Here is a 27,202-nt window from a genome sequence, read left to right on the forward strand (position 1 = left end):
TATGTAATAATGGTCTGGAGTTGAATGGTTCGACACTTACTCGACTGGGTCCATCCCTTGGTAACCGGCCTGGCTATCCTGTGTTTATCGGCCGACTAGATTGAGGATAAGATGGTCGTCGTAATCTACAGATAAATCCACGTTGAGAGATACAATTCTAATGTTATGGATTTGAAGTGAGAAAAAAATTCCCATCGCAGGGTAAAAAAGATGCAATAAGACTGTCACAGTGCGAATTTGGTGAATTGTGAATGTGTGATTTTTATTTCAACATTTGGACGGATTTTATCTCGGAATTTTAGCTAACATAAAGAAAGGTAAGTTTAAAGAAGATTATATATCACTAATATTGGTTTAATGCCCAATATTTACATTTATGTATATTATAAAAACTATCTTATATGCTGTAAATCAACTTTCTTTAGCGTGCGATTTACTTTCGCGATTTTCGCAAAAAAAAAGTAATATCGTGCAAGTGTTTTTCCGTCAATTGAATTTTTACATTCGTTTCACTTATACTAGAAGGAATTTGCATGGAATTTTAGAACAGTTCGAATACATTTGCAAAATGGTTTTGAAAGGGAAATCCCGAAATTGACAGGTGATGGAAACGTGTGTTGGGTACAGAACTAACAGGATATGATGAACTATCATAGGATTAAATTTTAATCATTGAAAACATGAAATGTACATGTAATACTATTCTGATAATGTTTCATATAACATATATAAAAGAAAACTTCAATACATATAATATTAATTATCAACTAAGTCACAGTTCCCTTTTTAATGAAAATCATATGAACAGAATGCGTTTCTAGACTACCAAGAATGTTTCCTTTCAAAAAACCAGAACGGCAGCTCATAATATTTATGATCATCATTGTCATTAAAACTATAGATAAACTAGACACTGCTACACAAACCTACATGCACACATATGACTACCATATTGTATAAAAAGGCTGAATCATCTCTTAAACAAAGGATAGTTTTTCTTAATAATCTTAATAACTTGAAAATGGGAAAAACGGCAAAACAATATATAAAAAATCTCATAAAAATTCGATTATACGGGATATTAAAATCATGGTTCGAAATTTTGTCATACTGTGTGTTTTATTTAAATTTAATTGACATGAATACATATAGTAATCTTTAATGATGACAATTACACATTTGTCACAATGTCTCTAACAGATTGTACTATTGTTATAGCCGTGTCATACTATCTCACCTAAACCATCATAACAGTATGACACACGGAGACGAGATAGGTTTGTAAGTGTTGTAATAGACTATTCATTGTTAACTAGGAGATACCCCGCATGTCTCCTGAACCAGGGGAACACCAGTCAAAAGGACAGTCGTCACCGCCATAGACGGCGTTAGTATATAATGTGTTATACTGCCAACGAATGGTTTGTTTGATTAATGAACGTCCGATTAACAGCTATGGTCATGTAAGGACGGCCTCCCATGTATGCGGGTGTGTTGCGTGTATGTTGTGCGAGGTGCTTGTTTTGGGAGACTGCGGTATATTCAAGCAATAATAATTCTTATCTATTAAAACAAGAGCAAATTTATGTTTTTCTTCAGTTACAAAAGTTACTTACATTACACTATAACCATCATAGAATGGAGGCCGTCCTTACATGACCCTGGCTATCAATAGGACGTTAAATTAATCAAACAAACAAACTTCTCATTTTACATCAATATAAAAGTACAACTTATTGCAACCCCAACAAATGCATGGTAGTATGGTCACTATGGAATGATGAACTGATTACAAAGACAATTTTTGTGTTAAATATACACATGCGGTGGAACATCTTTCTCATTTCGCCTTTGAGTCAAGTAGCATTAGAATTTTCAAATACAACAGTTGCCCTTAATGGCTGCGATTCTCTGTGAAAGCCAAAAATGTCCCTTATGACCAGATGTAATTTACGTTTTTAGGAATTAGGGGTTCATGGCAATAGCGGAAATGTCAGATCATTTTTAACTTGGGTCTTCAAATTATACCTTTCTTTTTGAAAATTCAAAATATTACTCCTCTTGACTTAATACCCGATTTCCTCCTAAGTTAAGTAGATACATGTACAATATGTAAGAACAAAAATTAGTAGTCTGTCGAAATATAATGGCGTGTAATAAATATTTGATCTGTTATATTGCAATATTATACAACCAATACCATGGGCGGATGAAATGTATTGAATCAGTAATTAAGAAATGTGGATATTAAGTATTAAAAATTATCATTACAGACAAATCGGATAACACGTGATATCGCAATACATCTATCTGTCTGCCGTCGTCCTCTGTGATATAGGATCAAAACACGATACATGATGGTGTTAAAGAATCTGTATAGAATATTTGCACGAACAACTAAACTATGTAGGTCATTTAAACCTTAAAACGGCACGCGTCAAACCTAACGGTATTATTTGTATTCATGATGCATATCTAACCTGCAAGTCAGTATGTATTATACAGAATAATATCAGTTATGCATATGATCATATTCTATAAAGACGTGTTTCAATACAATTCTTATATCACAAATTTTAGTATATTTACCATCACACGGCCGACTACAATGTTACCACACAAATCTATCGCCCGTATTTGTTTATCAATTGTATCATTGTGAAGTTAAATGTTCCCAGGAGCTCAGGAGATCTTCAAGTGGCAGATAATTCATTCTTATCTCGAGTTAACCGTGTGAAGTATGTACACCTCTTACGCCTATGGGCAACACAAACCGATCTTTCAAACACATTTATCTCAAAACAAAAGTATTCAATCAAATTTGCCATACACATTATGCGGTAATGCTTTTTATTGTTTTTAAAATGCATATTAATTATGTGGAATGACGGTTCTTTTTAGACAACTTTAAAGTGTTTCATGTAATGTAGGAACCTTTTTAGTAATATGTTTTTTTGGATTTATAAAACATCATGGATATGTATATGCATTTGTGAATGCATATCCTATGTAACAAATAGCTATGTATGTTCTATTAGAGTATACGTGTCCGACCTACTATACCTTTCGATCAAAAACAATATCCACCGCAAAAGTCTTTAAAGGTACAATATCGCAGCTAATGTTGTGTATACACCGTGAAACATTGTAAATCGTAGACTTAACCTTGGTTCCACTTCTAATAATCAGAGTCATAGATTTGAGTTTAACGAAAGTACAGACTAAGGTACAATATAAATAAATAATCAGTATCGATACATCGTTAGTAGTGACAATATTCACTTACAACGATGTGGATTGAGCGAAAACACATTTGCAAAAATTTGTTAATTTAGCTAAGGTACATATAGACGTGAATTATGGTGGATTAGTCGGTTCGTTGGCCATTACGCCCTATTCAAGCTAGGGTCATTTGAGGACACCCGCTATATGGATTGTGGTGGGCGTGTTATAATGTATGTGTGTTTTGGGAGACTGCGGTATACAATGTATTTGTGTTGAGTCCCGTTGCAATAGTTAGGTCTCGTGTCCTTTGTCACCAAAGATATCAAACATCACACCCCATCCGTCACATTACGCCGACAATGGGTAAACCAGTCGTCCCACTCCCTTTATGTTGAGCGCTAAGCAGAAGCTGTCATTTTATACGGAAGGGTATACGTATCTCGCCCAGGGAGCAGAACACAGAGCATTCACATTGACGAACGTTCACCTCCTGAGCTAAAGTTAAGCGGGAAAAGTACGTTTCGAAAAAGATCAGATAGGACTGTAAATTTAGTCGCCTTTTACGATCATGTAACTCAATATGGAGATGTGATTAGCATTTTGAGCACCTAAAATAACGTCTATGATACACGATCCCTAGTTTAAGAGAAAATGAACTAAACTTTATAGTACATTGCATTTCACAAGATTATGGAATTGAAATAATACCTACGTTGCCCCCAATTAGAGTCGCATTCTGGGTTACGAGACCAGTGCTCTTACCACTGAACTATTGGAGCTATACATTTATGTAAATTCTTATCTTTATTTTGTGGTAACATTTCGAGATAAAATGCTAAAACATTAAAGAATATGCCCCCAGTGAGAGTCGAACTCACGACCCCTGGTTTACGAGACCAGTGCTCTAACCACTGAGCTATAGGGGCTTTAGCTGTGATGAAAGTCAACTAGAATTTGATGATAATATTTCCATGTTAAATGCTAAAACATTAACTTGAATGCCCCCAGTGAGAGTCGAACTCACGACCCCTGGTTTACGAGACCAGTGCTCTAACCACTGAGCTATAGGGGCTATAGTTGTGATAAAAGTCAACTAGAATTTGATGATAATATTTCCATGTTAAATGCTAAAACATTAACTTGAATGCCCCCAGTGAGAGTCGAACTCACGACCCCTGGTTTACAAGACCAGTGCTCTAACCACTGAGCTATAGGGGCTTGATATTATTTAGATAGTCTCCATCTTCACAGATTATCGTAACAGGTATGATGAGGTATTATGCCATCTATATTAGGTAAAACATCTTCTTGTTCTCTATTAAGAAGTGAACATCAGTCAGTCCTAGATAAAAGAAAGCCATACGGACTTATCGATACATGTCGGTCGACTATAAAATGTGCGACTATAAAAATGTGATATAAAGAACATTTATTCTCCGTAAGTTAAAAACAATTGTCTTTCATTTGTCATACGTGGTAATAAAAGGAGGAACAAACTCAACAGGTATCATAAATATCTATGTTTAGTAATATTATGACAAATACATAATTAGAGTATGGTTGATTATAAATAAACACAGAAAAATACATTACGACCAATAGTTTATATTTCTTTTGCGTCTCTTGCAATAGTGATGACTTGTGTCCTTTCTATATTGCTCACTGAATCCTGCCACGAATGACAACAAACAGCACATCCAACTCGGTCACATTATACCGATGATGGGTAAACCAGTCGTTCCACTCTCATTATGTTAAGCAGGGGCAAAAAAATTACCATATTTAACGACTACAATTTGTATATCGGCCAGAAAACAGACCACTGAGCCTTCTTCACTTGAGCGAGCACTCGACTCTTGATCTTGAGGCACTGTCAAGGGAGACGTTAGAAAGTACAGATAAGATATAGTGTCGTGAATTTAGTCGCCTTTTACGATCATGCAATGCGAAGGCAACGGAACATGGAGATGTGAATAACATTTGGAGTCAACAAAAATAGCATCTGTGGTGTATGACTCATGGCTTCAGTTTGAGAGCCACCGGCCGACAAAGACTATTTAGTATATCATTAGATGAACATTTTACAATATAAAGGAACTAAAATAAATACGTTGCCCCCAGTGAGAGTCGAACTCACGGCCCCTGGTTTACGAGACCAGTGCTCTAACCACTGAGCTATAGGGGCTTCACAACAGCTAGGTAGATTCTATATTAGTATATTTCTACTAGCAGGTGTGACTGTTAACTGTTCTCTTCTAGAATTATTTTAAAATGTATATCTGTCAGCCCTAGAAACTTATCGGTGCGTGTCAACCAAAAAATGTACGATAACAAAAATGTTTGTAAAAGAACATCAATTCTCAGTAAGTCTTGTTCATTCGTAATACCAGTTAATTAAAGTAGGTACAGGTCCAATAAGTACTAAATTATTTATGTGCATCAATGACCACGAAATACTTCATTAAAAACTGTCGTTATATCTTTTCGTTTAATATTTGTACTCAAGCATGATATATCAAAGCCCTATTAGCGCAGTCACAATTACTTTTCAGGCATCATTAGTTAGGTCAAATATAAATTTGTAAGGAAATACGTCTATTAATTCACTGTTTTACTTTCGCTTTCATTTTGACAATATTAAGAAACATTACTCACATCAATACAAACGAAACTTATTATTTTCGGAATTGCTCATAAACACAGAAAAAAAACCCATTACGACTAATAACTGATTTAAACTATTTAATTAAGAACCGTCAACCAAATTCAATTTAGTAAAATTATGAAAAAGATATTCATGTCCATACTTCGATTAAATTTGTGTATTCTAGATCAAAGGTATGTTAGTGGCAGTTATAAAACCGCCCCTTGTCATAAACCACATTAATACTTTAAATATTACACGGTTTTTATACGCTGACCGATTTGAATCAAGATGCCTGTAAATCAACACTTTAATTAACGTTTCCTCGTGTACCCATTCACCGCTCACTCACAGTTAGCTTACATTGACTACAGTATCTAAGCGCAGAATAATATGATTGCGATGTAAAGATTCTACATAAGGAATGTGAAGTTACACAGTTGGAGCGTTATTCGCCGTTCGCAATAACGAATAACTCAATCGGAACTCCTCGGGCATTCTTCAAAGAATACATAGTATTTTCTCGTTTACGGAAAGTGCCGAAGGTTCCCGCTTGACGAATAACCCTGTTTTGTACATGGGCAATTCCTTCCTTTTTTTGCATTTAGGTAAACAAACTCTATGTTTTTTGTCAAAGGAGTAAAACTTTTCTCTGGCGACCAAGAACGATAAGCATTATTTTTTGTTAACAGTGGCTACAGACATCAGGATTTGGCATGTGATTAAGGTCAGGTCGGAGTCCCTTGTGAGTTATGGGAATTTAACAGGAGAATCAATTTTCTGTGTCCAGTTTTTTAGGGACTAAATCATATATTTTTTGAACTATTTTGATAAATTATAACGCATTTATATGTTGAAAAATAAAACATTCTGGAAAATATAACGTATTGTTAAAATAGACAAATTGGCATAATTTTTGTAAATGTCAATTATGTAAGATTATAGTTTATCTGGTGCCATGATATACCAGAAAAATGTTATATATCATATCAGATTCTATTGAGCAATATATTTGCATGCTATAAACTTAGGCAAAGAATGTTATGGATGGGGTGGGATCGGGAGGGGGAGCATGGTGGGGGATGGATGAAGAAGAAGGATTTTATAAGCTTTAAAACACCAAAAGCGAAAGCCAACTTATTCTAAAATAACGTGCGGTAATTAGGACGACGGCGGCAAGCATAAAACGACCCACGTTATGAAAATTAGCATTTAATTCATTTTCATCAAATTGTTCAGAAGGAGATGATAAGTGTAGTATTAACATCAATCTAACAACTTTTGCGAATCTATGAAATTATCAAACTCGTTTTACACTTCTATTTTAAAAGTCAAAAGTCGTTTCGGAAAACTAATGAGTCTTTAACCTTTAATGGCACTCTGGTGGTCAAACAGTAGTCTGAATTTAGGACAAGTCATTTTGAAGTGTTCGACACAAACACGACGGTGAAGCGCTCACGTTTTAAATGCTTTGTAAACAAAAAAATAATATCTGAATTAAACATTTTAAACGGTAAACATCGGGTCTCTTAATAAGTCAATATAAAAAGGAAATAAATTTACATCATAAAACGGAATATCACCTTTATATCAACATTTTAGTCCGGCAGAAATCATAAATTTTTTTTTATCTTCCATGGTTAAAAAATGTTGGTTTAACTTTCCCTAATTTCGCTGATGCTATAATTAAGGATTTCGTCGCTCATTCTCGACAGCCAAAGCATACCACTTGACACTGGCTGGACGTACGGTTGTTTAAGGTTAAGACCTAGGCTGTGACGTCTACTCAAGACTCAAGTTAGTAACTACTCGACATTGTATGCTTTTGGTATTATGTAAGGGGAAGTAACTGTGATTTAAGAAAAGTAAATTGATAGATTTCTGATAAATATGAAATATAATGTATGAAAAATAAATTCGTAAATAAACTTAATTCATCTTTAATTTATTCATCTTTATTCTTTTCTAATTAACTTACATTGTACTTTGCAAGCAGTGTGTAAGCAGTTATGAATGTATGCATCATCAAAGCTACAATGTCCCATTATTGGGACATTTCTAGCAGTGATTTTGCTTCGTCATTCTTATATCTACTAATTTGTCCATAAATATTTGATATCAAACAACAAAGCCAATTCAAAACTTTTATATATTTCCATTTTTCCACTCCGCATAGATCCTTTGAAAGTAAATATTTATTTTGCGCGATGAAAAGTACATTAAATATTGACACATTAACCACTTATAAGGATTTAAATGATTTGTTTAGTGTCATACATTTAATAGAAAGTGTCTAACTGATGTCAAAGTTATACAAATGTTTATTCAAAATCTGACATCATAATCTGTTATTTATTCTGTAACTGTTAGCTTATTAGAAAACTAGACGATTTATATATATTCATGTAGTTAGTCAATCGAAAACTTCGGTACTTTCCGTGCACAAGAAATAATTGTTCACGGAAAGGTCCGAACATTCCCGTGTCAGTACTGGAGAACGATGGATAGTTTTCCCTGCGCCGGTTTTATTCAAGTCGCCTTAGGAATCTTTAACTCTTATTTTAATCATATTTCTTTTATTTCATTATTTGTATTTATTATATTTTCCTCTGAGTTTCAAATCAAAGTTATATGTGCCGTAACTAGGCGATAATTTTGACATGCTATTTTTTTCATTCGTTAATCTATTAAAAACCATGAGGTTTGATGAACAAAGCTGTAAAAACCTTTAAAATGGCTTCAGATGACTTTAAACTTTAGTTATAACACAGAAATTTTGTACTGAAAAATTGTTGTTTTATATGCCTTAATATGTTTAATATGAAAACATACCTGCAGAAGTCACTTTATAATTACTAAAAACATTGTAAAATGTGTAATGAAATCGTAGGCCACAATTTGGCTTCATGGTCTCACCGTATGTACTCATTTCACTTCAATATTGATGTAAATAAATGATTTTTGGCAGTACTGCCAAAAATCATTTTGTCAGCTCATATTTGTACTTATAAAATTAAAACCTATGCATTGAAAGCACTGTAATTTTCCAAAAATTGGTAATTTTTGGTAATGAATAACATATTAAAAGCTCATCTTGATTCGTGAGTAGAAAAAAATACGGCACATATAACTTTAAGCATTTATTGAGTGTTTTCTATTCTTGTATGCGATATATTGGACAGTGACACCAGAAATCAAACTGCTTCTTTCAACCGAACACAGAAAATTAAATACGAAATATAATATATATCTAATACTAGAATATATTTCTACCCAACTCTACTAAAGATATTATTTTCCTATGTTCGAGAGACAAATTAAAATTTGGAATGTACATCTTCAAAATAATAACTATTTCCGTGGATCTTATTGAGATGCTTTTTTTACAAACATTTCTTGGATGAGTTCATAAAAATAAATTCATGCAACATTGAAAAAAACTATAGTAAACTGGTCCCAATTATCAGTACGTTTTAACAATTATTATCAAATAAAGGGAGATAACGCATATAGTCCGTGATATCTATCTGATGTATACATGTACATGTGTACATTTTAATCACAGGCTTTTGGTTCTATAGAAATACGAACACCTCTATATATGCATATAAACTGTGTCACTAATACATATATAGTTTTGTCTGAATATCTATAAAGCCAAAAAGCCTGTGTATAACTTTTGACGGCTATCATCGCCAACGTGAAAAGCTCGTTAATATAAAATATAAAGTCATGGCACAGCGACTTGACTGATCCCTTAGAAAGTTAATCCATAGACGGATTTTCAACAAAATTAACTCGAACACTTGGGTAAATCTGGATTTATCAATCAACGCGCAGTCAAAACGAGGGATTAGCCTGGCATAGTCCGGAGAAAATCTTATCCGGGTCCGTCAATTGTAATATCGGATATTTAAAGAAAAGGCGTATAAATCCAATCTGATACGAGTGTAATGAATGCGTGCCCACATGTCCAAAACAGAGAGACTCCGGTTTAAGATTTAATCTGTTTTAGAAGAAATTATGTCTCAGTTTTTGAATTTTTATTTTTTATTTTCTCAACTCATTAAACTTTGTTCCACTTCGCAGCATTTCATTTCTTCTATTCGTTGTCTACGGGATGGTATTGTAATTAGACCTTTATCAGTTTTCTAAATATTGCGGTATTCAATTTCGACGATAATCCCCTGCTTTAGTGCCCCGTATTAAAGGGATTAAGACAGGAATAATTGACAACAAATAAAGATCTAACTTTCGTTCTATTATTAAATCTTAAGTTACATGGCACGTACAGTGATTTCCGTAACCGCGAAATCGACATCTAGAATTTATGTTTAGTTTATTCAGACATAGTTTTGAATGGTGATGAAAGAAATATCATCTTTAATTCAAGAAACAATACCTATTTTGGATTATGATGTTGACTTTGTGGACTACATTTTAATGCGAAGGTCGTAAATGACCCGGATTTGATGTAATGGTATTGGTGTGAATGCATGTGTTATAAGTATATTTAATATTTATGTCAACAAACAAATCGGAATCATGTATAACAGAAAACAGTAAGGTCACCGTATGTACTCATTTCACTTCAATATTGATGTAAATAAATGATTTTTGGCAGTACTGCCAAAAATCATTTTCAGCTCATATTTGTACTTATTAAAATTAAAACCTATGCATTGAAAGCACTGTAATTTTCCAAAAATTGGTAATTTTTGGTAATGAATAACATATTAAAAGCTCATCTTGGTTCGTGAGTATGAAAAAATACGGCACATATAACTTTAAGCATTTATTGAGTGTTTTCTATTCTTGTATGCGATATATTGGACAGTGACACCAGAAATCAAACTGCTTCTTTCAACCCGAACACAGAAATACATAAAATATAATATATATCTAATACTAGTATATATTTCTACCCAACTCTACTTAAGATATTATTTTCCTATGTTCGAGAGACAAATTAAAATTTGGAATGTACATCTTCAAAATAATAACTATTTCCGTGGATCTTATTGAGAATGCTCTTTTTACAAACCTTTCTTGGATGAGTTCATAAAAATAAATTCATGCAACATTGAAAATAAACTATAGTAAACTGGTCCCAATTATCAGTACGTTTTAACAATTATAATCAAATAAAGGGAGATAACGCATATAGTCCGTAATATCTATCTGATGTATACATGTACATGTGTAATCACAGGCTTTTGGTTCTATAGAAATACGAACACCTCTATATATGCATATAAACTGTGTCAATAATACATATATAGTTTTGTCTGAATATCTATAAAGCCAAAAAGCCTGTGTATAACTTTTGACGGCTATCATCGCCAACGTGAAAAGCTCGTTAATATAAAATATAAAGTCATGGCACAGCGACTTGACTGATCCCTTAGAAAGTTAATCCATAGACGGATTTTCAACAAAATTAACTCGAACACTTGGGTAAATCTGGATTTATCAATCAACGCGCAGTCAAAACGAGGGATTAGCCTGGCATAGTCCGGAGAAAATCTTATCCGGGTCCGTCAATTGTAATATCGGATATTTAAAGAAAAGGCGTATAAATCCAATCTGATACGAGTGTAATGAATGCGTGCCCACATGTCCAAAACAGAGAGACTCTGGTTTAAGATTTAATCTGTTTTAGGAGAAATTATGTCTCAGTTTTTGAATTTTTATTTTTTATTTTCTCAACTCATTAAACTTTGTTCCACTTCGCAGCATTTCATTTCTTCTATTCGTTGTCTACGGGATGGTATTGTAATTAGACCTTTATCAGTTTTCTAAATATTGCGGTATTCAATTTCGACGATAATCCCCTGCTTTAGTGCCCCGTATTAAAGGGATTAAGACAGGGATAATTGACAACAAATAAAGATCTAACTTTCGTTCTATTATTAAATCTTAAGTTACATGGCACGTACAGTGATTTCCGTAACCGCGAAATCGACATATTGGAATTTATGTTTAGTTTATTCAGACATAGTTTTGAATGGTGATGAAAGAAATATCATCTTTAATTCAAGAAACAATACCTATTTTGGATTATGATGTTGACTTTGTGGACTACATTTTAATGCGAAGGTCGTAAATGACCCGGATTTGATGTAATGGTATTGGTGTGAATGCATGTGTTATAAGTATATTTAATATTTATGTCAACAAACAAATCGGAATCATGTATAACAGAAAACAGTAAGTATATGTATCTTACCATTTGTTTACGTAATAGTAGTATAAATTTATATTTGAGTGTAATTGATGATAATATTGTATATAAACATTGTTGCTATGTTTACAATATAATGTTTACATGTCAAAAATGAAACTGAATATTGACACACATTCATATGATCATAAACAGAACTATGATTTTTTTTTCGTGTTTTACTCAAAAATTTATATGTTATCACAATTAAATTTTTGAAACAATCATCTTCCAGAAGGAAAATAATTTACGTTTCAAACTATATAAATATATCTCCTTTTTTCAACTGTTCGGACTCTAAGCCATATTCTCAAGCACAAAAAGCAAAAAACAGCTCCATATGTATGTAAAATATATCTTGAATTACCTCATATCAAATATTATATAATCTTAACCCATTCTTCAACAAATTATTATCTTAACCAGGGACACATGTCCCATATAATTTGTCGTTTGGGCCTTGTTAAAGGTTGACTGATTATTTCACACTGTTTTTAAACGGCACACATTTCTAGAAAAAATATCAGCTTATTAACCGAAGGTTTAGTGTCTCTTTCGCTACAGAGTCAATATTATTTCATTTGAATTTTACCTTATACTTTTTACATGATACTGATATGAAGCTTTGAAATTCACACAAATTCCATACGAATTACAGGCGAATAGAATTATTTGTGAAATTTCACTTTTTATTTCACGTAAAATTTACATAATTTTTCACATGGAATTTATATATCTATAAGATGAAGATAGTTCAAATGTCATGCTTATCGGTCATCAATGTTCAACAAGTAAACATCGACATACAGACATCTTGATTTTGAGTTGCATATATTTAATATAGTGTCTCTTTCCTTTTCTTCAGATTCGTCAGGATGCCCTTACGGGATACTTATAAAGTCCAGCTAAAGCGGGTCAAAGATGGAATAGATAAAGAAAAGGGCAAAATCCCTAAAGCTCCACCTAAGTAAGTAGTAAAGGATATCACTATACAGGATTGACAAGGAGCCAGTATATATCCCTAAAGGCCCCCATAGTAAGTTTTAAAGAGTGAAACTATATAGAATAGATAGGGAGCGAGGCGAGATCCCTAAGACCCCTCATAGCAAGTAGTAAAAGGATTAAACAATTGGGATTACATAGGGAGCGAGGCGAGATCCCTAAAGCCCCTTCTAAGTAGGTAATGAAGGATTAAACAATAGAGAATAGATAGAGAGCGAGGATAGATCCCCTAAACCCCTGCTTAGTATGTACTGAAGGTTTAAACAATAGAGTATAGACAAAGAGCGAGGCGAGATCCGTAAAGCCCCTTTTAAGTATGTAGTGAATTGTTTATCAATAAAGAATAGATAGAGAGCGAGGACAAATCCCTGAAGTCCTTCCTACGCAGGTAATATATCTTCAGGTCAATTTGGCCTGGAAAAATCTTGACCTGAAATTGACCTGAATTTAACTGGAGATAATATGTCTGCTAGACAAAAGAGAATAAATAGGGAGCAGGGCGAGGTCCCTAACGACTCTCCTAAGTAAGTAGTGAAGGGTTAAACTATAGAGAATAAATAGGGAGCAAAGCAGGATCCCTAATGACCCCCATAGTAAGTAGAAAAGGGTGAAAATATATAAAATAAATCAGGAACAAGGATAGATCTCTAAAACATTTCCTTGTGAGTACTAAAGGCTAAAATGAATGTGGGAGGTATCGATCAAGGAAACACATTTGGGATCCCTCCTCATTTAAGTGTTAAGGAGAATGATGTGAAATCAACAAGGACCAAGGTGTTATCCCTAAAGGGACCACAAAACAAATTATTTCCCATAGACGACAATATTAACGTTTGCCACTGTCCAGGTTAAATTACAGTTTCAAGCCGGGTTATTAAGAATGTATTCTTCTTAGATTTCAGTTACGTTGAAGTCTCGTTCCGACGAAGATAAAAAAAAGTTATGAGATTTTCAAATGAAATCTATCCATCTATCCATATCTATAGCAAGTTGCTAGTTGCAAATTTTGTCCAAAAAAGTTAAAAAAAAAATGTTTCTATTCTTAGTAGATTTTTTTCTACGGGGATTTTAAGAAATTACTCATTTGGCGGCCATTTTGAAAATATACCCTTTTTCGCTTTGAGTGGAGTCAAAATTTTACTATTTTTTTGCTTAAATTGATTTTACTTAAATCATCACTGTACAGCATTTTTAGCTGTATCGAGCTAATTTTTGTTGTTATTCTTTACTTATTTCTTGGAAATTAAAATATTATGCGTTACTGTGTGAAATGATACGCTTTTGTCACTTCATTTTAACATTTAATGGTCATTTTAACACTTTTATTTTTTACTTTAAAATATTGAAAAAATAACAGATATTGAAATGGGGCATAAAAGTAAGCACATGGACCCCCCATTTTTCTGCCTGATGTAGAAAGAGCAATCTTTTCCTTATTGCAATGCAAAATATTTTCAAAAGTTTAATACCGGAATTTTTTCTATAGATTGTTAAATCTGGCAAAAATGGCTTAATATGGTGCATTTTGTAGCTCAAAAGTAGTAGGGATAGCATATGTCGTTATTCTGAGAAAAAAATGTGAGTCTTATTAATTATAACTGCTATATTTTTAAAGAAGACCACCGCAAAATAAATTATGCAGACATCCATTCAAACACCTCAACAGAAAATTATGGCTTTATTCTATGATGTATATTGTCAAAACAGCAAAAGTCCCATAAAAGTCAATATTTAATTAGGTATGTATGAGTGACAATAGCTCAAAAACGAGCACACGGACATATGTTTTTTCTTCCATTTTATTCTTTAAGTATGAATTTGTGAGGAAGGCTCTGGGTTCTGTCCCCTGGCCGAGACACACCAAAGTCTATAACAGTGGTAGTTTCTGCTCCTGCTTAGCGCTCAGCATACAGGGAGTGGGATGACTGGTTCGCCCGTTGTCAGTATAATGTGACCGGGTGGGGTGTGTTGCTTGGTGTCTTCGGCGGCATGCTCCAGTGATATAGCACTATAAAAAGGGCAAAAGTTCCACTATACAAGAAGACACAACATGAATATACCGCAGTCTCCCGAAACACGCACCTCGCACAACATACACGCAACACACCGCATACATGGGAGGCCGTCCTTACATGACCATAGCTGTTAATAGGACGTTAATTAAGCAAACAAACAAACAAACAAACCAAAAATCTGTATGGGAAAGAAAGTTTAATACAAGAAAATTTTGACTTCTCAGAAGCGTACATATTTAATCAATAATTTTGAGGAAGTTAATCTCACACAACTGTGAATAAGAATTGTTAAAGAAGTAAAGAAATCTTTGCCAAATATGACCAAAATGTTCATAGAATTGCAAAAAAAAAATGAAAAAATTCTCTACTCATTTTACATCTACATATGTATTGTCAAACATACACATCAACTTTTGATACTGATGCACCCTGAACCGAATCCCTTACCGGCAGGCTATATAACATTCACATCACAATGAAAGCTTCTGTCCATTCGGGGAGTTTTATAAATATATATTGGTGTGATTCTGCGGTTCCTATAGAGGATAAAATAATAGGGGATCCCCCCAAAAAACCTCTTTTCGGTTCTGCGCTTATTGTCGAAGCCAGCACTTTGACTTAGATTTGTAGATAACACAAATATGAATTGTAAACTTAGGTCAGGCAATAATTTTACAATAAGATTGGCTATTAATCTGTCAGGTTTCCAAGGCAAGATACATTGATGGACTGCTCTTCTTACAAGAAAATATTGTATTAAAACACATTCAATGAATGATAATACTTTTACACGAAGACCGGCTATTAGGTCCCCAATGGAAGATACATTGATGAACTATCCACAAAAAGTACAAGTTTACCTTTCTTCAAGACAATATTTTATTAAATTCTTTATAATTTTGGTTAATCGAAGATATATTTCTTTCGCAGAGTAAGTTATCCTATGTTAAATCTATTCAATATCTGTACACCTCTCCTTTTTGTTTTTGAAGGGTCGACAACAAAATTCTATTTATTAATTATTTAATTTTCTGACGTATCCCATGTTCACTTTCAGAGAAGGCTATAAGCCGTTTATATGGAACAGTTTGGAAGGCTATTATGACACGTCGGTGCCAGAATATGTCATCAACTGCGTAAGTAGATAAAATACGTCATAATTACGTCATCAATTGCGTAGCAAGTATAGAATACGACATTTAGTATTCCCTAGGGTTTATTTTTCGAAGATAACATTTTCGCTTTTAGAACAAAAATTCGCTTTGTTTTTACTTTCAAATTGGAATTTAATAATTTTTAGCACTCTTTCTCGTTTCTTACACAGTATCATTGGCTCGATGTACAGATGTATATACGTAGACTATTAATAATGAGTTTGATGCTTTGTTTTAGCCAAAAGAAGACATGCAGCCTCAAATTCCCTACAGCTGGGTAGATAAGGACGTAAGTGGAAAAAGAAAAAAACAAACACAAAAATGAAAACAAATACTGATATCTGATAACAAACCACAGATTTTTAAAATATTATGGACAAGAAAAGTGGAAATCAGAGCTTCGTAATTGATTTGTTTTCAAAGAGTGAATGTCAGACTCATTTTAGAATTATAAAAAAGTAAGGAACCTTCCAAACCTGTTTAATGCTTTCTGATGGAGAATGTTAAGATATAGAATTTCTTAAAAGTTAAGGAATGTTCGTGAAACTGGACATTGTTTTTATTTTTTAAATTTACTATTTAACTTTTTCCTCAGTTTGATGACTCCCTCATCGATGTATCGACAAGGAAAACAACACTAAGGCTGGTGGACCCTCTTGAGGATTTCAATATGGCGAAAGAGATCCTCCCAAAGCTACGCGACAGCAGGCCTTCTACAAAGAACTCGAACTTCCGATCCAGTCAAAGAGGAAGTCGACCTCCAACCAATGATTCGGCCGATAGACAACGGTCAGTATTAGTCAAGAGTCAATTCTTTAAAAGAGGAGTCAAAGTTGACACAACAGAGGACATTATTATATACTGAGAGGTCAAACGAAGCATAATGCAGCAAATCATGTTGTTTCAATCTGTCAAATGATGAAATTGGGGCATGTTTTATATCGTTATCTTCATCTTCTCAACTGCTTTGCAACATTGCAATAACATAAATGATAAAGACAAAAATATCAATTTATTTACGTTGTAATATATATTTGTATATAAAATATTTGTAATAGTGTGAGCTGCCTGGTAGAGGAAGAACCGAACATCGGGTAATTTTCACGAACGCTCAATAAAGTATCAAAAATGACAACTTTATTCGCTATTAATTGACAGGATTGAACTGTTTTTTTCATGACATAATTTAATGTTCGATTCGTTATTTGCAACGCATATTTATTATGATGTAAACAAATCGTTGAACTATTTGTTTACGTTCTGAAGTCTGCAATGGTAGAAAAAAAAATAATTTTCGTTCAATATGCATCTCGTGAAAGTAACTCAATGCACGGTATTATGTTTGCATTACACTTATTGAAATGTTGAAATTGAAGTTTTTCTGTAACTGCTGTTGAAATATTGTGCAGGTGACAGTTGTTTTCTCGACATTGTGGATCAGATTTTTTTGAAAGTGTTGTTTTTGTTCATTACGGGAAAGTGTCATTTTGTAAAGAAACAGCTCCATTAAAATCGCCCATACAGAGTGTTCAGTCTTGTAATTGAAACGATGTGATGACAACGAAGACGTTATTTTCAGTCAAAAGAATTAGAAAATAAATTAAATAACAAATATGAATATCTGTCACTTTATCTGGCATTTTATATTACTCTTATACAATTATTTGTTTCGTATACTGATGTAGTTCTGATACTCTTAATGGATGCTTTAAGACCTCTCTTATCATCTGCAGATATCAATGCATCAGTAAACACATATATGATAAAATAAATCAAGAAATCACTATATCAATTAAGTCAGAAGTGGAGGATATCATATATACTCTATGGACAACAAAATGACATTTCCTCATTGAGTGCTACAAAAGTTTGAACCTCTACGAAGGAAAGGGGAAGAGTAATATTTTTTTTATTAAAATTTACACATTTTCATCTTACTGGAAACCATTTGTATGATAAAGAATATAGCATACCCTTTTAATGCCAAAAATACATCCCAAATATTTTTAATAATACTTATATTGTTGTGTAAATTGTATGGAAGGTTTCTATATAACTATTAAATGAAAACTATAAATATGACGAAGTTGTATATGATCATTAAAAGTTGAAAAAATGCTGCTTTTTACCATTCGATGCTCTTCTCCTCTCGTCTCGTTACTTTCAACCTTTGGTGTAGAGTGACATTGAAAACATATGACGTGCCAGGAAACCAATGGGTCATGAATGCAGATTGATTGAGTTGAAATACTTTAATCAATGTCTAATTATTACTTTTTCTAGGATTTGGGAAAACATGAATTTGAGATTGCCGAAAGTGTCACCCGAAAGGTATACTTAATGAATATAAAATGTAGTAGAGTTTACCGTATAGCTGATGATTTTCGCAGAGATGATATTATATTTGCAATTTGGCGAGACAAATTTGCTTTGGTAAATATATTTTCTCATCTTTTCGTATTAAGTTAAAATTGTGAGAATTTCGTATTTATTGAAAACATGCTTTTCTTTTCGTTTTAAGTCAAAACTGCCAAAAAAAAGTTTTGTTAAAATTTCTGTTCTTGTCGTGTGACATTAAAATCGCGAAATTCTAGACACGTGGAAATGACCGGCTTTACGGTATTGTATGTAGAAAATCTGTATTACGTAGTAAAAGTTCATCGTAGTTAGTATTAACTCATTTTATTGTAGTTTTTCACAAAAGGTAAATCAAACACAGTGTAGTATTTTGTCGTTTAACAACTAATACATAACCCATACAACTAGTAATTTGGGTATTTTAATGGAATTTGGGTTACGGAAGATAATAATGGGTGATTGGGATTCTGGTGAATCGAAATGACGGGAATCTAACAAAATGATTTTCATTCTGGAATAATTTAACGCAGGTGCTACGGTTGATAGTAGAGATCGATGGTGTTTGACAGTTTTGTAACGTTCAACTTAAAAAGTTAATCATAGAAAAATGAAAAAGTAAGATTTTAGGTCGATAAAAATGTTGATTAGATAGTATTAACAGTGCTAATATTTGTTTGAATACTAATTATTGCAGAGGAAGAGATACCGGACGAACAGCACAACACGGGTAAGTAAAGGGATATAACTCTAGCATAACAATCATTAAATAAAATAAGGATGTCAGAGTTGAACTCGCGGCGTCTTGTTTTTGTGATAATTCCCGAGGCTGATGAAATATATTAGGGCATAATTATTACGTTTGTTTAACCTAAAACGGTAAAATAATATCTTGGTTGCCCCCAGTGAGAGTCGAACTCACGACCCCTGGTTTACGAGACCAGTGCTCTAACCACTGAGCTATAGGGGCTATATCTTAAATGAAAATGAACATTTCGATTTTCTATTAAGGAGAATTTTTCATAAAATACCAAAACAATATCTATTCTGCCCCCAGTGAGAGTCGAACTCACGACCCCTGGTTTACGAGACCAGTGCTCTAACCACTGAGCTATAGGGACTATGCATATCGATTGAATCTGATTATTATTTTGACGGTAGCATTTCCATGCAAAATGCTAAAACATTAAGAAGTATGCCCCCAGTGAGAGTCGAACTCACGACCCCTGGTTTACGAGACCAGTGCTCTAACCACTGAGCTATAGGGGCTGTTAATACCTCTCGGTATTCGTAATGAATATTCAATCAAGCTGTTAAAATCAAAATTCTGAAAACAGATACATGTTACTATATCACTATTTATAAACCTTTCTAACCTTTTATGATCTTCTAATATCACTACAGTTTGACGATTTTAATGAACCCTGCATAATTTAACAAAATTACACAAAATATCGTAATGTAAAATGATTTCCAAACATCCTACCCATGATATTGAAAACAATACCTAATTCTGAAGATTGCTTAAAAATCCTCCATGTTATCATAAAGTCTGCACTGAAAAGTTTAAAATCATTGTAAAGCTTAATGTATGATAAACTATTTTGTAATCTACGCAATGTAATTATGAATAACCAAATTATTTTTTTTCCACAAAGCTGATATAATATGATGACCTTTTTGTTTGTGGTCACTAGTTAATTATGAATATTACAATTGTTATTTTGTAGCGAAGAGGAAGGTCAAAGCAAGCAGCGACCGCAGTCTTACAGGTAGAAAAAAATGTGTGGTTTCAATTAACATGTAAATTAATATCTTCTACAATTCATTGCATACAGTGTACCATCAGCTTGTTACGATTATTATGAATGGTTAACTTAAGGTACTCCCATCCTTTTCTAATGTGATGAACCCCATCTAACCTGTTAATTTTGACATGTATATTTTGCCGCAGTTACCGCCAAAATTGAAATAAAAAGATGAAATAAGGATTGACTTGCACAAACGCATAACGAAAGACTATTGAAACATTTCCGAATTCAATGTATGCTTAAAATTATAAACCTGTGTTATCATAGTTATTTGTTGTGAAAAAATCGTGTATCAAACTATCAATGAACAACCAATTTGTTGTGTTTAGAGTAAAATGTTCGTTGGTCATGACTGTCTTAGGTAAAACTATATATATTTCAAACAATGAAAACGTTTCCTACGCGTTTCTGTTCAAGACAAGTGTATAGCTGGTTTCAAAATCAATCCACCTTTGATCTCTTTACTCAGCAAAATTATGGTTTGAATAAGTCCTTGTCCAAACATTCGCATTCGAACACTACAACTTTTAGACTAGTTTGACAATTTTTCTTAAGCCACGGTTTAATACATTTACAGTAGACCAATTTATTTTCCTACTTTTAACGACTTTTCGACGACAGTTAAATGTCACAATTTACAGTTACGATTGTACTTTTAGTCAAAACCGTTTTCGCAGCGCTGTATGTATGCGAATTCCAGTCAGCTGCCAAAACACGAAATTTCATAGCATACGAAAATAAGATGGTTTATTTTTATGAAGTTAAATGGAAATAATTCACATACCACATGATACCTAATAAGGTTTATAGCGGACTATTGTTTTAATGGTGATGGAATGACGCTAAAATGGATATCCCGCGCAAACGTCATTTCAGCAGGATTAGTACGAAGAAATACGTTCTATCACCACTACTAACGCACAAACGATATTGGGTATCACGTGATGCGGAAATTAATCCCATTTTTTATGTAATATATCACTCCTCCCTGTAACCACACGCCCTTCTTTTGTTTCACTGTTTTCCCTGTCACCTTCACAGCCAACTAACAGAGGAAAATGTTACCGAGGCAAACGTTCAACAGGAAAGTAAAAAGTAAGTTGATGATTATTCAGTGACGTCCACTTTCTATATCTTCACTTAAAAGTCATGTTGATCATCTCAACACCTTTACCATTGTGTTACACTACACGGGCAATATTTCCTCACGTGGATTTCATGTGAAAATGTTCACGTGAAATTCACCTTTTTGCCTCGGCTTACGTATAATTTGACGTGAAATTAACATGAAAAAATATTGCCTGAGAAAATTTTCACGTGAAATTCACCGTTTCGCCTCAGTTCACGTGAAATTCACGTGAAGAAATATTGAGTAATATAGTATCTTTTGAACACCCACCATCGCAATATATTGATGTAATTTTTATTTAGGTAGAACTGAAGATGATGTCGTTATTGACAGGTTGTTACCAATACTTTATTGAATAAGCTTACCAAATGGTTTATATTACCTTGAATGTTGTGGATGTCCTTTGAATTTTTTCTTATGAGTATTTATTTTGTGACTAACTTTATGTGCAATTCAATAATCAATATTAACAAACGAGACGCGTTACAATTTTCAGACTTTCTGATCTATCAGATTTATCTCCCTTTGCTTCACTCCGTCTGTGAGTAAATGAACTCAGAAGTAGTTAAGCGAAGGGAGGAAACTCTGATATATAATTGCTTATCAGACTTTCGACATTCCGTATTTGTTTTTTCTTGCAGAGATCCAGAGACGAAAGTCAAACTACCCAGAAATCTTTCGGCGAATTCAAAGTAAGTAACCCGGCGATGATTACAGAAGTGATTTCAATGGAGTGGTATCAAATGTTATTTTATCGAAATGCTACAAACACCATTAGTGACAGAGGAAAGCAAATTACACCTGTTGTTGTTTTCATTTTTGAATCTCTATGTAGTATTCAGTATGTACAAATGGAATAGATTCTCCTCTTTTCTATAATTTTCTAACAAATATACATGTACAATAAAATATGGTTCAGATACCACCTCAATAAAACGATTACTTGCTAAAACGTACACTAACCTGTGTATAAAGACCAATTGGCTATACAGACCTTTTTCATAGTCCTCTCAGTAGTCCTCAAAGACAGTGTTTTGACTTCAACCTTTGATATTACGTACATATAAAATGATTGAAAAAGCAGAAAAGAGATTAACATTTCAATACTTACTTATAGACGACGAGACACAAGCCCATACCGAACAGCTTATCACGAGGCTGCCCTGCGGACCTCGATCTCACAACATCAAAGTAGGCATGCGCAGAGACAGAAGTCATCCAAGACATACTCATCAAGGTAAACATAGTACATTAACAAAAACGATTTTTTTTACAGATTTTCAGTCGAAAGTCATACTTTAATCACAGAACACAAAAAGTTGCGGAATGGTGTTTTATCGAAACGGGTTCCGAATATATTATTTTAGGTGACTGTTGGGTAAGATCTGGTTTTTTTTTGCAATGTTATGAAACCTTATCGTTACAAATATAATAAAATAAAATATCAACTATAATATGTACAATGTAGAGTTTGATGTTATATAATGATATCCATCTCTGGTTTTAGGGGAAGTTATTCTCCAGAGAGAGGGCGAATTCTACTTCCAGAAATACATAAAGTGGAGTTCGATGTGGTTAATGATAACGCTACCAAGGAGTTCCCATACAGCGGAGTGCCTCGATTCAGGTACGTCTGATCGAATTTACATGTCAATGTTTTGCAAGCCAAAATATAAAATAAAGTTTGAGATATCTATATCGACATCTCAGACCCTTATTTAGGTCCTGTTAGAATATATATTAGACTGTCAAGTAGACAGGACTGTGCCATCATTAATGTAATATTTTGGCTGGTCAGCGAAATGCTTGCCATGTGTTTGTCAAGCAAAATATTAAATTGATTGAGATATCTATATTGCCATCACAGACCCATATTCAGGTAAGTCTCATGATTTTCACATGAGACTGTCAATCAGATAGTAATCGCTCATCCATTAGTATAACATTTTGGATGGTCAGCGAAAGGGTTGCCGAGTGTTTGTCAGCCAAAGTAATAAATGAGGCTTGATATATCTTTTTCAAATCACAGACCAATTATTAGTAAGTATTCTCCCATAATAAAAGATTTTTATTAAGTGAATGTATGCCCCTATGATGTAGTGGTATATTAAGTGTGAGCTGTCAAATATCTTCCATTGTGTGAAAGAGTATTTTTCCCTAGCAACCAAGAGGTAATCATGTTACAAGTGGTAACAGAAAACTTGTAATAGTCTTATAACTTGAGAGACAAGATTTTATAAAAATATGCATCTTAAGTAAACGCGGTACCAATAAATACATGTTAATAATTCATTTTTGTTTCACAATCAGTGTATACGTGCTGAAAAATATTTACCTTTGAAATGTCATTTTCTCTTACAGAGAAAAAATGCATCGAAAATATGACATAGACACTCCAAGACGAATTGACGAGGATTACAAGAAAACAAAGAAAGATTTCTACCTAATGAAACTACACAAATTATCAGAAGTCCATCCGTCAAATCGGTCGGGCATGCGCAAAGCCTACTTTGCGTACCTCCAAAATAATCCTGGATCGAAAAAAGCCGTAAAAGATTGCGTCAATCAGCTGGTATCAGACGAACCACATCTTCAAAACACATCTCCGAGAGCAGCATCGACGTCTCCTGTTCGGACAGGTGCAAATTAAGCTATTTTGCTAGGACGACAGGATCTTAGACCAATCATTTAGACTATATTGGTTCAATAAATATTCTTATTTTAATAAGCGTATTGAAAACCAACTTTCTTTTACGACTACTATGCTTCGCTATTTCAATGTCAATACAATCTCGCGAATATTTTAAAAAAAGTGGATGAAATTACATATCAATATAAGTAAGGTGTATGTACATTCGCGAAGATACATTTTTGCGAGTTCACTGTCATCGCGAATTTCGCGACGATGAATTGCACGCGAAATAGGGAGTTGGTTTGCAGTATTTGCCATGGATGTAATGTGTAATAGTATCGCTGATGACTCATCAACTTAATCTAGTTACTTGTACCCGGTTAAACTTTTCATTATGACATCTCGAAATTTATTCAAGAATCGCCACAGTCGAACGTTCTGAACTGGTTAATCTCAGATTTGTGTCACACATAGCTAGACTATATATGTAATGATTAATCATGATGTACTAATTAGTTTAAAATACCAGTATTTAAGTTATAGCTGATTTTTTGCATGTACACCAAGTCATTTACATTCCCGTGCTGGAGTTACTCAAATATAATTTAAAAGGTATATTCCCTAGAAGAGGTGATTAAATACAGATATTTCATCAGGATTTGATTCTTGTAGTGAAATATCATTTATGGTTGAAATCAATTTTTTAATAATCCCAAATGATAAAAGTGGTAATTTTGTATGAGAACACACAGACTGGTCCTAAGTTGGCATCACTGTGACCTCTCCGCAAATGTCTACTATCAGTGGACAGTATGTACAACGTCAATGATAACTCTTTCGTACCGGTAGTGATGGGGTATGTCTAGAACTACTCAAATCGCTTTTTTTTGTTGCTGTTGTATATCATACGGGAATCCGGCTTAGAGTATAGCTATATTGTATGAATTTCAACAATATCAATAAAAATCACTGACATTAGCGAGGCATTTGTCAATATATATTTGTTTATGTTTTCACAATTCCCAGGTGGCTATTTGTTGCCTTGATGATCACATTACGGAAATCCTACTACAGCGGAACAGTTTGATCAGCTGTTGGTTAGAAATTGCAATTGCATATCAATTAAAACAGTAAACAATGGTGCGGAATTTATCAATATTTTTAGTTTAATTTTTCATAATGGCTGTAAAACAATAGTGTTATGTAGCATTTTGCTTCGTTGTCATGTGGCAGAATATATTTCACCGAAATATTTAAAATATTGGATGTATATATACATATCCCCAGATATTTACAACTATACATCTTATATCTTACCTAACACATTATTGAAATATATTATATAAGGAATACAGAAAAGTGTTATATAAATTTTCCAAACTAAGATCAACGTTATTTGAGTAAAACATTAAACTAGGAATTGCATTTTGTATATCTGTATCTCTTTTTCAGTGACATTGTTTATTGATTTCGGTGCCTTTAATATTCATTAATATATCATGTTTTTACAGATGATAATAATTTGTAACGTGCAACTTTTTTTTCATTTTTTTTTCTTCATCCGATATTTTAGTTTCGATTTAAAAAAAGTTCAAAACAAACACAGCACATGTACAAAATGTTTCTATCTACCTTTTTTATTCTCGCCACGGCAATACTTGTACTTGAATAAGAGATATTAGATACTTGTGAATATCACAATCTCTTGTAATGTTATCTTATTTTTGTGTCTGAATATTTGCGATTACATCGAATGCAGAACTGTAAACTGTAAATTTCGCGATTTGTATGCATAAAAACTTCCCCATGTATTGTTATTGATTTATCAACTTTTATTCATACACGTACAAGATATTACGCGCGGGCGAAAGACACACAATTAAGTGATCTTCGCGTAATAAGTGTAAATTTTCCCTCGCGTAGACTTCCACGCTTACAGCATATCATATATATATATATATAGAAACATGCTAGTCTTTTAGGTGTTACATTTTGATATGTGCGATTAAAGGAAATTTAGATTTCGTTTTAAATGCAATGCAGCAAAATAATGACTTCCTGTTTGGGTAATTAAATTGATTCAATGCCATATTCGCATGTAAGCTTCCAAATACTCTGTGATGTGAAAGTTTTCACGATGTGAAGTATTCAAATGTAAAACAAATCACATACAGGTATTTTCTTGCGTAAATATTTGCGAAGGTTAAATAAAAGCGGAACAAGCAAGTCTTCCTGCCGTTGATATTATCGCTTTCATGGTGTTCTGGTCGACTTTGTTGTTCATCTTGAAATATTCGAATAGCGAAAACATGATATCATATGTTTTCTTTATTTCATTTTTGGAATAAATTTTTTATTGTTTTATTCGATCTTTTAAAGACTTTCAGTAAAAAATTTTGTAATTTCTGATGAACCTGAGGGAAATGTATATTTGTCATTATTTGTGCATCTCCTTCATGCGTTTTCATAAATGAGATGAATTTAATTAGCATATAAGTGAAATTGTACATATTGATATATGGTCTGGAGGCGATATTATATCATAAAAATAAAATGTTTAATCTTTTCCGTCTCTCTTTGCATTACAGAGCTATCTCCGTTACGATAAAACGTCGTTTTCTCCGGAAAATTTAACATTATCCTTGCAAACACATATTACCGTGACTAATTCCTGCTATAAAGGCAGATAACTCTCTTTAATATGCAAAGACGGGACAGATACATCAGTTGTTTTTATTTTATTTTATTTTATCTGCAGTATTTTACTGTAAATATTTTGTTGATATTTATTTAGTTAATTGATTTATTTGTAATATATATGTAAATAGAGATGAAACTGCAGTGAATGACTGTTAATACATTCAATAAATACATTTCAGACGTTGAATTTTGTTCTGTGTTATATCTACCTTTAGGCTATATTTGTGTGTTTTTCTGTTTTGTATCACCAATACGCCAACCTGTTCTAGATCGCCTCACTAAAATTTGGTTGCGCCAAATAAGTGATACCTC

General features: G+C 33.2%; 1 protein-coding gene and 7 non-coding genes across 10 annotated transcripts; 1 reads left to right on the forward strand and 7 right to left on the reverse strand.

Annotated features, from left to right (window-relative positions):
• Window positions 1-27,090, forward strand: LOC138309120 (uncharacterized). 3 transcript variants are annotated; one of them, XM_069250269.1, is made up of 13 exons: window positions 1-317; window positions 12,958-13,059; window positions 16,167-16,245; window positions 16,502-16,552; window positions 16,859-17,052; window positions 18,547-18,594; window positions 19,316-19,348; window positions 20,349-20,390; window positions 21,471-21,524; window positions 22,200-22,250; window positions 22,676-22,795; window positions 23,066-23,185; window positions 23,920-27,090. In XM_069250269.1, exons 2-13 carry the CDS (start codon window positions 12,968-12,970, stop codon window positions 24,206-24,208), a joined length of 1,173 nt encoding a protein of 390 aa, XP_069106370.1. In that variant the 5' UTR covers window positions 1-317; window positions 12,958-12,967; the 3' UTR covers window positions 24,209-27,090. The 3 variants fall into 3 exon arrangements, with proteins under 3 accessions (XP_069106370.1, XP_069106371.1, XP_069106369.1); XM_069250268.1 differs by lacking the exon at window positions 1-317 and adding an exon at window positions 11,849-12,079; XM_069250270.1 differs by lacking the exons at window positions 1-317; window positions 21,471-21,524 and adding an exon at window positions 11,833-12,079.
• Trnat-cgu (transfer RNA threonine (anticodon CGU)) lies at window positions 4,079-4,151 on the reverse strand. The gene has a single exon. It is a non-coding gene; the product is annotated as a tRNA-Thr (tRNA).
• Window positions 4,225-4,297, reverse strand: Trnat-cgu (transfer RNA threonine (anticodon CGU)). Its single transcript has one exon. It is a non-coding gene; the product is annotated as a tRNA-Thr (tRNA).
• Trnat-ugu (transfer RNA threonine (anticodon UGU)) lies at window positions 4,371-4,443 on the reverse strand. Its single transcript has one exon. It is a non-coding gene; the product is annotated as a tRNA-Thr (tRNA).
• Window positions 5,338-5,410, reverse strand: Trnat-cgu (transfer RNA threonine (anticodon CGU)). Its single transcript has one exon. It is a non-coding gene; the product is annotated as a tRNA-Thr (tRNA).
• On the reverse strand, window positions 19,516-19,588 carry Trnat-cgu (transfer RNA threonine (anticodon CGU)). Its single transcript has one exon. It is a non-coding gene; the product is annotated as a tRNA-Thr (tRNA).
• On the reverse strand, window positions 19,667-19,739 carry Trnat-cgu (transfer RNA threonine (anticodon CGU)). The gene has a single exon. It is a non-coding gene; the product is annotated as a tRNA-Thr (tRNA).
• Trnat-cgu (transfer RNA threonine (anticodon CGU)) lies at window positions 19,815-19,887 on the reverse strand. The gene has a single exon. It is a non-coding gene; the product is annotated as a tRNA-Thr (tRNA).
• Window positions 27,091-27,202: the final 112 nt, after the last annotated feature.

The sequence above is a fragment of the Argopecten irradians genome, chromosome 15 (genome assembly GCF_041381155.1).
Source record: "Argopecten irradians isolate NY chromosome 15, Ai_NY, whole genome shotgun sequence".
In the NCBI taxonomy this organism is placed as follows: domain Eukaryota; kingdom Metazoa; phylum Mollusca; class Bivalvia; order Pectinida; family Pectinidae; genus Argopecten; species Argopecten irradians.